This window comes from Telmatherina bonti (assembly GCF_933228915.1).
Source record: "Telmatherina bonti genome assembly, chromosome: 17".
In the NCBI taxonomy this organism is placed as follows: Eukaryota; Metazoa; Chordata; class Actinopteri; order Atheriniformes; family Telmatherinidae; genus Telmatherina; species Telmatherina bonti.
Window position 1 is genome coordinate 8,849,269 of NC_136615.1, and position 13,084 is coordinate 8,862,352.

Sequence of the window (13,084 nt, forward strand, 5' to 3'; positions counted from 1 at the left end):
GATCAGCTGCAGGCTTTTCAGGGCATATTTAGGACAGCCCAGTAATAGAGTTACAGTAATCTAGTCTCGAAGTAACAAAAGCGTGAACCAGTTTTTCTGCATCACTCTGAGACAGAATGTCCCTAATTTTGGCTATATTACGTAAATGAAAGAAGGCTGTTTTAGTAACCTGCTTAATATGTGGGCCAAAGGACAGGTCAGGGTCAAATATTACTCCAAGGTTTCTCACTGTAGCACTGGAAGCTAAAGTAATACCATCCAGGTTCATTACAAAACCGGAAAATTTAGCTCTGAGTTTTTCAGATCCAACGAGAATTACTTCAGTCTTATCTGAGTTTAAGAGGAGAAAATTTCTAGACATCCAAGTCTTTATGTCTATGAGACAATTTTGTAGCCTATTGGGCTGATTTGTTTCATCTGGTTTAAAGGATAAGTATAGTTGAGTATCATCTGCATGACAATGAAAGTTTATTCCATGCTGTCTAATAATTTTGCCTAAAGGGAGCATATATAGCGTGAAGAGTATTGGTCCAAGTACAGAACCTTGAGGAACTCCATGACTTACTGTAGTTTGGGAGGAGGACTTGTCATTTACATGAACGAACTGAAGTCTATCAGATAAATATGATTTAAACCAGCTTAACGCTGTACCTGTAATTCCAACCACCTGTTCTAGTCTCTGTAACACAATGTTATGATCAACTGTATCAAATGCAGCACTAAGATCAAGCAAGATAAGTACGGACACAAGTCCTTTGTCTGAGGCCATAAGAAGGTCATTAGTAACTTTCACCAATGCTGTCTCAGTACTATGATGAGCTCTAAATCCTGACTGAAACTCCTCGCATAAATTATTTCTGCTCAGGTGGGCATGTAGCTGAGCGGAAACTATTTTCTCCAGAATTTTGGACATAAATGGGAGGCAACATATGTTGCATTTAAGGAACGTCTTTTTCAGGGACGTACCTGCTTATTTCAGCAAGACAACCTTAAGCCACATTCTGCAGGTGTTACACCAGCATGGCTTCATAGTTAAAGAGTGTGGGTACTGGACTGGCCCGCCTGCATTCCACACCTGTCTGCCGTTGAAAATGTGGGACGAATTACAAAGCTATAAAAGTACTTTGTAGTGTATTCAACTGATTATAGGTTAAAAAGTATTTGCAAAATCATTATATTCTGTTTTTATTTACATTTTACACAACAGCTGGACCACCTGATGTCATTACCTGCTCCAACTAGTTTATTATCAGGGTAGCAAATGAAATTATCTCCAGATTGTTCCATAATTTCACTGTCATTTCTTTCCAGACGATCTCCCAGAAGGCAATCCACCTGTCAGGTGATTGCTGATGAATCAACAGCTGATTACTTTAACAATTGGGTCAAATATAAAAATACGCCCAACCTGAAATTTTGCAGCCGAGGAAGCTTCACAGCGACAGCGTAACAAAAAAATGTAGGTTGCCAATTCAGCTGCTGGTGCAGAATAAACTACATGGGTTTCAGTTGCGTCTATAACGCAGATATTTCAGAGTTAAATGGTTCCTCTTCCAGCTAAAGATGACTTCAAATCAATCGCTATTCTACTTCTACAGTGGATCACACTTGAGGGTCACACACTGCTCTGTGATGGTTTAAATAAAACATAATAAATCCTCTGTGTGTGTGGAGACAGAGGTGCCAACCCGCTACCATGAATCAGCACTAATTTGAGATCTAGTCTGACATGCAAAGTAAAGAATAATAAATAACCCCATTATTTCCTTTCTTCTTTTTATACAACATCCCATTGGATGTGCTTTAAAGCTGTACGCTAAAGTACAACAACCTCTTTGCAGCAGAAAAACAATTGTTTGTTTCAATCACTGAGCCCCTTTATTTACACGACCATCGAAATCCAACAGCTCTAGCAACCAGATCTGATGCATCTACGTGCTTCTTTTTAAATTCATAAACATATGATCTATGTTTTCCAGTCCATTAATCTAATTTCTTTTAAAGAATGTACATCCAGTCTTTTCTGGTCAGTTAGCTATGCTAATGTGGAAGGTAAAAAGCTTCAAAACAGACAACTTGTGAGTGCTTTATTTTTGTTCCAATGCAACTTCCCGTGCTGCACGGAATCATCTTTTTCTTTTGATTGGCTCACATTATATTGCTTTGCCTTCATCTTTTCAACATACTTTGCCAAAAAGACAGACAGTCTTTCACACATGCAAGGATGTTAAAAAAAAAAAAAAAAAAAAAAAGCAATTCAGATCACGGCGTTTACACCCCCCGGAGTAATCAGACTAAAATGAGCAGTGTTTCCTTACAGTGACACTGCCGTGGCGAGCCGCCACAGCTATCCAGTTCACATCACGCCTTCAAAATGCTAAGAATGAAATCATTTCACATGCACATCAAAATGTCCAAACTGAAGCTGCATTAAGGCCTCCAGAAGCACAGCAGGGGTAGGCTACTCTGCAGTCTGACATCTGCTCTACTTGTGAACACAACACGCAGAGTGTGGCAACGTGGAGAGGGGCGGGGCGTAATTACACTTCAGTAGTTAAGCTCACAGTCAAGGTAAGGTTTGAGAACATGCGACAAGCTTGTGAAGTCTGGAGAAAAGAATGGTAGCTGCTGATTTAGTTGCTCTAGATTTTACAAGTTGAATAAGCAGCAAACGTGATGCTATGTAATTGGTGCTAACACTACTGTATGCTAATGAAGTTGACGCTGATTAGCTTAAACAACGTAGGCCATCATCTGCACACTGTGATTAAAAAGTCTGCAAAACAATTAAAAAAAAAAAAAAAGACAACCTGTTTCAACCACTAGACCACGACGGCTACAACCATATACTGTATGTAAAAGATAGACGTAGCCTCTGTGACGTCACCCGTAGGCTTCTGAAGAGCTGAATTGAAGCTGGGCGGTTCCTACCATCGCCATCTTGGCAGGGGCATGCGTGTCGTCTCACCCAGATATGGGCAAAGAGGTGGAGCTGAGAGGGGGGTGTGAGCGTCATGGTGGATGATTGACATCAAGCGAACTCCGGCCTGCATGTAGTCAAGAGCTAACCAAGCTAACCCGGAGATAACAGAAGCTAACCAGCTAACGGAGGTAAGCGGGCTAAGGCTAAGTCACGTTAACCGGCTAAAAACTGCGGTTGTTCTACGTTCTTACTTGAAGTGGGAGATCAGGTACCTGTCAATCAAAAGGACACGCCCCCAAATATGCCGAACTTTGAGATTACATTACTTTTAAACAGGCATTTTTTAAAAAAAATCACTCCCCCCCCCCCCCCCCCCCCCCACCACAGTTGTCATGAAGGTAAACCTGACCTATAAAACCCAAAATGGATTTTTCAACCAGGCTGTAAACATGTTTATTTCTGCTGGGAAGTTGGTCTTTTTAACATGGGAGTCTATGGGGATTCGCTCTGTTTTGCAGCCCCTAGTGGATGAAGGGGGAACTGCAGTTTTATGCATTTCTGCATAGGCTTCACTTTTTTTCGCCGGAGTCTCTGTCCATCTCTCATATACAATCTATGGGAACAACATTTAAAAGACGAAACGATCAGATTTCTGCCGTGCATGTCAACGAGAAAATCTGATCTGGGAAGTTTTAACTGGTCCAGAGAGAGTTGCTGAGTGAGACGTCACTGTGAAGCTACGGCCAATCACAGAACTAAAGACATAACAATACAACAACATGGCTTTGAATCTGCTGTGTTCCATATTTTTGGACATATGAAGCTGTTTTTGCGTGACAACATGTAAGTTCTATAAGGAAACACTCCCGTTCTCGCAGAACTTCAGAGACTTTTAGTCATTTTTAAGAGTTTGTGTATTACAGCAGGTCATTCGCTCCTCCCCCTCGCCTCCTGTCTCCACTGACTCCAGCATTAATGTCAAAATCTCACCTCTCCGCCAGAGGACTTTGCCTTGGGCCGCCGAGAATTTGGCAGCACCACGCTATCTCCAAAGGGCCGCGTTCACCCCCCTCGCCATGCAACTGCAAGCTTCACAGATGCATCCTGCTCTGTAACTGCTACATGTAAAAAAGTTTGTCAGCTCGCACACAGTCCTTTATCGTGCTGTTATATTCAGAAAGTGGTTCATGCACATCCGTTGTCCTCTCACACCTCCTGTGTTCAACCTCTCAGATCTTTTACCATCTATTTCAAATCAGAGTAATTCCTGTGAAGCACTCAAGCTGTGAGATGATGCTGCACAGGAAGAAAGCCAGGCCTAATGCAACTGTTTAATCCACTTAGAAGAGAAACGTTAATGGAATAATGACCCTGCTGACATGTTTTAAGTACATTTTCATTTTAATGCAAGTCAGTTTTTCTTTGCTGACTGGTTTGTGATGGTGCTCTTATGAGCCCATCAGCTGGTGCATTTATCTGTGCAGCTCCTGCATCACACTGTGGGATAAATAATGAAGCTGAAACCAAAAAGCCTTGTTTATTTCCTTTTCACGCAGATAACACCTGTGCTGAATGTGGGTATCACTTTCACCTCAACGTTACATCAGGTGATCTCCCTGGTTTCTTCCCATCTGGTGGATGATGTTAATGAGCCAAATGAGCTCCCGCCATTTTCCTTAACCATGGACTGTATATAAAGAGATGGACGGAGCCTCCGTTATGTCACCCGTAGGTTTCTGAAAAGCTGAATTGAAGCTCGGTGGGCGGTTCCTATCATCGCCATCTTGGCAGGGCATGCGTGTCGTCTTTCCGGTAAAAAACAAATATGGGCAAAGAGGTGGAGCTGAGAGGGGGGGTGTAAGCGTCATGGTGGATGATTGACATCGAGCGAACTCCTACCTGCCTGTAGCTAAGAGCTAACCGAGCTAACCCAGAGACAACAGGAGCTAACCCGTTAACAGAGGTAAACGGCTGAAGCTAAGTCACATTGTTAACTGGCTGAAAACCGCAGTTATTCTACTTTCTTCTGACTTGAAGCGGGAGATCGGGTACCTGTCAATCAAATGGACACGCCCCTAAATATGCCGAACTTCGAGATTAAATTACTTTTAAACGTGCGAGTTAGAAAAAGATTCACTCCCTCCACAGTTGTCATGAAGGTAAACCTGACCTGACAACCTGACTTGTTTATTTCTGCTGTAAACATGATTATTTCTGCCGTGAAGTTGGTCTTTTTAACATGGGAGTCTATGGGGACTTGCTCTGCTTTGCAGCCCCTAGTGGATGAAGGGGGAACTGTAGTTTTATGCATTTCCGCATAGGCTTCACTTTTTACCGCCAGAGTTTGCCGCTTGGCTAAAACCTGGATTAACTCCGGGACAAGGATACGTTCGGGTACCAAACTGAGGGTCTGCATCAGCTCACATCCTGCAACCTGTTGTTTGTGAGCCACAGTAACGTTCTGCTTAGAAAACTGATTTTACATCATCTGAGCTGTTGGCTTACACAAGCACATCCCATCTGAGCTCCCTTCAAGCCTCACCCCTGCAGCTTTCTGCATCTGGCAGGTTTTTGCCGTTTCCCTCCACCAACACAGCTGACTCGAATCAAATGGATCCAGCAGCTTCTTGTTAACCTATTTATGAATTTTGGTCAGGTGTGTTGGAGCATGGAGACAAACACACCTGCAGGATACTGGCCCTCCAGGTCTGGAGTTTGACAACCGAAGCTTAAATCGAAAGGTTAAACTCATTGTTGACAACTTGGGGTATTGTTTGATGGGTCTCACATGTGACACCTGCTGATACAGATCCTTATGATTTTGTTTCCTATAAGTGTTAAAACTTTAAAATAATGCATGCATAATTGAAGAGACAGTAAAATTAACAAGAATTTTGAGCAGGGATTTGCATTTTATGACAAATGTCCATGAACATGTTAACAAACCCGAAGGATGAATCTAAATCAGCTGTTTAAACACTTGATCAGCTCCATGATATCCATCATGGTGCCAACACCAAACTCCAGCTAGCAGCATAGTAAACAGCACTCAGAGCGAGCAAACACACACTGATCCAGCTGACTGCTGCTTCTCCAGGAACCCGAACGCCCTAAACGACGTAAAGTCGCTGATTTAACGTGTCAATCACAGGTAAACATTGTTTACCTGAGTGATCTGTTGTTGGATTCCAGCTAAACTAACAAATGACATCATGCATCACCAGTGAAAACAACAATAATTATGTTATTTCAAACACTTGATGTCAACAGGTGGTTGTGATCATCATCTGATACAAAGGCAGCGATTCAGTCTGAGGAGCACGTGCAAAATCCAGTTTGTCAACAAAGTGCAAAAACACAATGATGTTGGAAGGATTTGCACATTTCTCCACCTACAAACCAGAATATCTTTAACTTTGAAGGTGTCACGGCTAAACGGGACACCTGCCATCTTAGATCCCTCACTCGGCTATTCCAGAAAAAAAAAAATGGACCAAAAACCAAAAGGAGCGTCCAGACCATGTCAACGACAAGTCCAAAAGCCTGGTTCTGTCACGATATCAGATGGTGCAGTATTGTCTCAGTGCTCTCTGAGATTACATAGCAACAGCTGCCTTCAACATCGCATCTTTTTCCAGGGATTTCCATGACTTTTGCTGCAAAACTCTTTCTGCACACATTAAAACAAATAAGGAAGAAGAGTGGTTCTGGTACCGGACGGTTCTGCCTACAAGCTGCACATCTTGGGATGGAGAAAAAATTTTAAAAAAACACCTAAGAATCGTGGCAACATTATAAATATTATTTATTTTTATAAATTAAAAAAAGGGCGTATACTAAATTAAATAAGCCAATCCAAAGCATCAGATGTCTTGTGTTGACACTGACTGCAATGAAACGGAAGAATCACTTCTCACAATGCTAATTTACACTTTTTTGTGTGTCGTTACGTTTTCTCACCTGTTATTTTCTGCAGAATGCAACTGTGCATTGACTTATTAATGTCATTTTTAGAGGATTACTCAATTTCAAGATCTAATGAGCAGAGAAACTTGGGCTAGTCCTCCTCTGAATCAGCAAATGAGCCAACAGAGTCACGATTTGAAACTTAAAATCGGGCTAAAATGTTAACTTGTAGGGTACGCTACAGTCCAGCGCCACTACAAAAGGCTGCTCTCAGCTGGAAAATGAAAAGTTACATGCTGCCGAGACAAAACGGCGAGCCATCTTGCAAACCTCAAGTGTCTGCAAGTTCATTTCAATCGCAAGCTGACATGAAGTGAAACTCAGTCTGGAGGAAGGAAACGCTCTTTCTTTTTAGCTTACAACCCTTCAGTGATGGTTAGCAATGACCTTCCGTTAATGAATCAAATGGTATTATCGACGAGAAAATCCCGGTCTGGTTGTTGAATCTCAAAGTGGATTACAAGCCAAATATGTAGAAGATATAAAACCAAAAGAACATTTGGCCAGGAACCCGCTTGAGTTCCAGTTGGCAGATGCCAGATCAGGAGAATTATCAGCTGCTCTCAGCCGCCGTTGCCAAAAACTCTTCAGAGGTGCGACTTCATTAAAACCATAAGAGACGTGTTGGGCATAAATAAAGGTTGTACTGGGGAAGAATGGATTTAAAAGCCATCGAATTGTGAACTACGAGAAAGAAAAAAAAAAATCTCTGCCAGCATATGTAATTAGTTATTACAGAATAACCTTTAATCCACTCACATTCATTACAGTGTGTAATGAATTGTCTGGATGACTGTTTACTGCTGAGCAGAAGGGACACGTTAGCGAGTAAGTCAGCCTTCGGTTTAAACATTACGTATCTTTAACCCTCATCGATCGGCACGATGTGCAGCGGCTAATGTTTGTCAGTTTCTGATGAAGAAATGTCAAGTAGGTGGTGTAGCCTGCTGACAAAGATCTGCTCTGTTTACCATTTGACAGCCCAAACGGCACCGTCGTGTTTACCAACCCAACTCAATAACAAAGAAAAATTCAACCACATCCTGTGTGATCCACTTGCACGATGTGCCTAAAAACAGGTCTGAAGAGAAGCACTTTGAAGCCTCCAACAGGCCGCAGCGGCAGGGACAAAAGATGTGCAACGGTGCATTGGCTGTGAAAAGAAAAGGAGGTTGAAGAGGCATCATTTCAGTCAGATGGAGACCGCGGTCTTGTCTGGTAGCCCACTAAGGCTGGATGCTTGCAAACAGCGTGGCTGAGGTGGTGGCGTGAAAGAGACAGAGAGGGGGGTGGAGGGGTGTCAAATCAAAAAGCTGCATACACTGCTAGTGCAGCTGCATCAGCATCACAGATAAGCCTCAGCGGCCTCTGTCAATGTGTTGCACAGGCCACATAACAAATGAACCGCCTGTCAATCAAACAGACGCCTGACTGCTGCATAAATGAGAGAGAAACCTCAACAGCTGGTCATTTACAGAGGAGATTTAGCTGCACACGCAGCCTACAGCCATACAGGTGTAACAAGCATGCAAATGTGTTGGGTGGATGGTTGATTTGTTAAGTTTACAGTGTGCAGATATCTCTGCTGTCATTTCTGTCTGCACCTACAGTAGGAAGCAGCCTCCTCTCCATATAGCATGCACAAAATCACACACACACACACACACACACACACACACACACACACAGCAGCTCCTGCCACAGCACAACACCAATGCACCTTGCAAATGAGCTTACCTGGGCTCAGGGAGGATGATTTTCTTGCTCGCCCGGGCCGCTGGAGTAGATTTGCTCTTCTCCATCGCCATCAAATAACTAACATCAGCGAGCACTGCTTCGAGGTCCGCCATCTTTCAACCTTGGGACGATTAAATCAATAAAATAACTGGGCTAGAGTGGCTTTTATTATCAGGGGATTACAAAACAAGAGTCCTCCAGCAGATATGACCAACATGAAGGGCCGAGGTGCGTTGACAGGGTCGGAAAGGCGTCGTTGTCTGCGGATGTTCACTTCGCCTCAAACTGCCATTATTCACACATAAAAAAGGAAAGTAATAAGGGAAGACATAGGGTGACAGGCTGCTCCAGAAATATACTGTCCGAGCCCGATTGATCACCGTCCTTGTAATCCCATTTAGTGCAAAAACTGCAGGCTTCTTTGCGGGTGTGTTATGTAAACGGAGCACGGTGGAAAAGACAGCAAAAAACACACGGATGAGATGTCGTTTTGAGGCCAGAAGCTCCTCGGTTAGTGCTGGATGATATGTCTTGATGCAGAATCAAGGAAGCAGCTTTCAAATCCTACAGGTTTCTGCTGGAAATGTGTCCAAACGACTGGTTTGTCTCCAGTTCGGCATAAGTTTCAGTGGGGTTTTCCTTCAAATGTAAATACTGTGCATGGTCTGCAGCAGGAAAAATGTTCTAATTTTAGTGGAAATGGCAGACAGAGGCTGCACAGTCAACAACAAAAAAAAAAAAATGTGACTGGCTTCTTTTTGGCCTGGACAGCAGCAAACAGTCAGCTTTGCAGAAAGCAAACAGGAACACGTGTAGCTCGTTGTTCTAGTCTCATATAACCGGAGGAAAAGGCTTCATTTGGCGGATTTATTCCATCAAATTCCTCCGCTCTTTCTCTGCTGGTGCACCAAAAATATGCTAATAGCTCGAGCGCGTGTTGACACAAATAAAAGCGTGATGGTTCAGGTTAAAGATAAAGTCAAAGTCATGGTTTGAATTCAGTAAAAAACACAAAAAAATGTACACATCAACGCTGTTTTGCTTTAGTCGTCCTTTCTGGCTGGCTTCCTGTTAAGGCTGAGATGTTCCGCATCAATTACGCTGAAAATGTCCCCGGAAAAGGACCTGGGTAAACACCTTGAGAGGTTTAGCACCAAATCCCAACCAGGCAACACGGTGCGATTAAAATAATCACAAATCCCTGCGTAATTTCCAGCTGGTGGAGCCGATATTCGGCTTTCCTGCTAGTTAGCTCCCACGCTAACTAGCAAAATGAAACCTTCTAGCTAGTAGGCTAACTAACGAAGAAAACCACCTAGTTTATGCATAAATTTTTTTTTATTTTTTTTTTTTTACTTTTCAGCTGTATGAATGCATTAAAATCCCCCCTAATGCCACTTGTAAACACGATCGCCAGTTGGCAAATTAACTGGGACGCTGGTTCGATTCCGTGCAGCGAAGCTAATGGCTGCGGGTCTGTTGGCGTCTCTGCTGCTTTTTGGGGAAGTCTTGCTCCGCTTCCGAGAAAACGGAATTCAACAGTCCATTGGGGGTGTTTTTTAAAAAAAAAATATATATATATATGTATATATCATCAAAATCGACAGATATAATCCATAGTTGCTCGCTGAGGTATCCCAAGCTTGAGAGGGACCCTTGTCATCCGGAGAGCCAGCGCAAAGCGGCTGACTGTGGGCTGATGGTGACGCTGGTGGTGGAGGAGGGGGAGGGAGTGCTGGGGAGATGGAGAACGGCTGGCCAGCGGTGTTAGTTCGCCTGGTAAATGGTAACTTTTCCTCCGCGGTAAACTGTGCTTAACCGGTTGGGAGGGACAGGTGGCTTTCTAAACCACACTTCTGTAAAGTAAAACGCCCAAAACGCTAGGGCGATGCGCTGGAAAATGTGGAGTAAAACCGGGGAGAAGCGAGCAGGTCGTCGTGCTCCGCGCCTGCTTCCACCGACTCCTGCCTTCCACTGTGTCCGCTCTGAGGAAGCTCTCACTCGGCTTAAGAACAAGTGTCCCTCCTTTGCTTTTGGGGTCGTTTGCCAGTCGATACTGTCCACCCCTTCTGGTTAAGATGTTTGTTTTCCAGAAGCAATATGGCACATGTTTAGTTGAAATCCCTCCTCGGTGTATTTTTCTGTATTTTTTCCTCGCACGGAGGCAACGCTTGCTTTGTGGTTCGACTTCCTCCCACTGCGGCGGGGAAGAGGCGCGCAAAACACGGAGCGGCTTACTCCTCTGGCCGGAGCCGGACCACAATAGTTAATAGGCAGGGGAGGGTTCGCGTTTTTTGTTTTTTTTTTATTTTGGTACATAAGTATATGCGAATTACACATAGTGGGATTATTCCAGTGGATTTTAGGGAACCAGCAGCGACCAGAAAGAGGTCTATTTCAGTCGGATGAGAGCTTCACTGTCTCAACTCTAACGCTAAACAGGCTCAGTTTATCCATTCTTGTGCTCCAATTGTCATTTTTAAACAATTAATATTAAAACACTACATTTTATGATAGGATGCCCCCAAATGGAGCATTAAGAAGTGGCGGAAACGTAGTGCCGTTCCCTGGCCGGCCGTGGTAATGCTCACATAGTACCGCAAGCCTCCAGGAGGCCTCCAGGGGGTGAAGCAGCAGGTGGGTCTGGACGTGATTCAGACCTCATTTCTTTTTTATTTTACCCCCAAAAACCAGACAAAGGAAATCATGTGATTTCAAGTAATACTGGTGAAGTTTACCTGCCTTGTCCACCTATTTTCAGTACAGTTCCTGCAGAATATTTCCTTTTAAATTGGTCAAACATAAATTACAGCTTCAATAACCAATTTTAAATGACATTTATATTAATTTTTCTATTCAAGATTCTTTTAATTGTCATTCAACATGTCTCTATGGTGGCCTTGAAGTGTCACAGCAGTGCAAAAGCCACAACACTACACAATTAACTGACACATAGGCAGGGCCAGATTAAAAGTGCAGAGGTCCCTGGGCCCAGAGTGTCCCACGGCCCCCCCTTCCCCAGCGCAACATTGTGAAAACTGTGAATGATTCACTGTGAAACGACATTTCTAACATCTCTCAGCCAGTGGTACCAATAGCAATACACTAGACACTGTGGTGTAACTATCTGGCTTTTATGTACATTTTGTTTTATGTCCAAACTGCTGGCGTATGGCCTATGTGGGCCCCACTAGTCTCCAAATGGGCCCCTGGGCCCTTTTCGATAATTCCCATTAGATAATCCAGTTTTGCACATGCTAGTGATGGGAAGTTCAACTCTTTTCAAAGAATCAGTCATTTTAATTCGGTTCCTTTTGAAGAGTTAGCTTTTCGGCGACCAAACGGCTCTTCATTTAGTATGACTCAGAACTTCTATTTTACTCTAATTTATCCATATGCAGTGGTTTGTTAGAAAGCAGTTATTTATTTGAAATTTTTCTGGAAAAACATTTTAATACCCTTATCTTTGTACATTTTTATATTTAGAAATAAACCTTTAAGCAATCAAGTGAGGACAGAACATCACCAATCAAATAAAGGCCTTAGTCTGAGCATTATAATAATCTAAATTAGCTATTTCTTCCTGGCATACTCATAATTTAAATCTGGTTTTCAGTTTTCTTATCTGTACCAGAACACTCCCAGTCTAAGAGGCTCTTCTTTCTTTACACAGTGGTGTATCCCAGTATTTCCTGGACTGGACTGGATGGTTTCCCCATCAAAATAAGGTACCACCCCCATCTAAAGATCTGGTTCTTAGATATGAATGTGTTTTTCTCCTTCACTTTAAAGAATCTTTGTTTAGAGCCAGTTCATTCAGGAATGATGCATCACTACATGTGGGAACAAAATAGTGAGGCAGTAAAAAGGCAAACACAAAAAATGCTACCAATATATGAAAACAGAAGGGGTGATATAGTCAAATAAATACATCCAAATAAAGAAGTTGTGTTGATAGTACTAAGATATACTGATGACTGCACTGTTAATTGCAGTTAAGCTTATTACACATGATGTTGTGCAGAATGCTTTTATACTTTTATAATTTTTTATCAAATAATCAGAGTTGAATCGTTTTACAGTATCAGGGAAGCGAATCTGAGTAGCTTAGTCATTCTGGTTTCTATCATAAAGACACCCATTTCATTTATTTTATGTTACAGTATGCATTAATAACTGATTGGCTCCTCAAATTTTCCGATTCTTTTCATACTTACATGAAAATAAGAATTACAGTGTGATCGTACAGCTTTCTAAGAGATGTCACATTTTTTAACATCAGCTTTTTGTTGGTAACAGATGAATAAAAGACTAGTTTTGCTTAAATTGAAACACTTTGCCTTTTTTTTTTTATTTGTTCTGTTCTTTACTGAAGTCATTTATGGCTAAATGTTGTTCAGCACGTTAAGTCTGGTTGAGAGTTTTAATAAAAGATAACAGAATGAAATGAAAAAATGA

The 13,084-nt window shown here is 42.4% G+C and overlaps 1 protein-coding gene across 1 annotated transcript in view; it reads right to left on the reverse strand.

The window, feature by feature from the left end:
- Nucleotides 1–8,742, reverse strand: part of grk3 (G protein-coupled receptor kinase 3) — an 84,381-nt gene extending 75,639 nt beyond the window's left edge. The window contains exon 1 of the mRNA XM_079256620.1: nt 8,627–8,742. Within this exon, the coding sequence (XP_079112746.1) occupies nt 8,627–8,739 (113 nt within the window). The 5' untranslated portion in view covers nt 8,740–8,742. The remainder of the gene's footprint in view (nt 1–8,626) is intronic.
- Nucleotides 8,743–13,084: the final 4,342 nt, after the last annotated feature.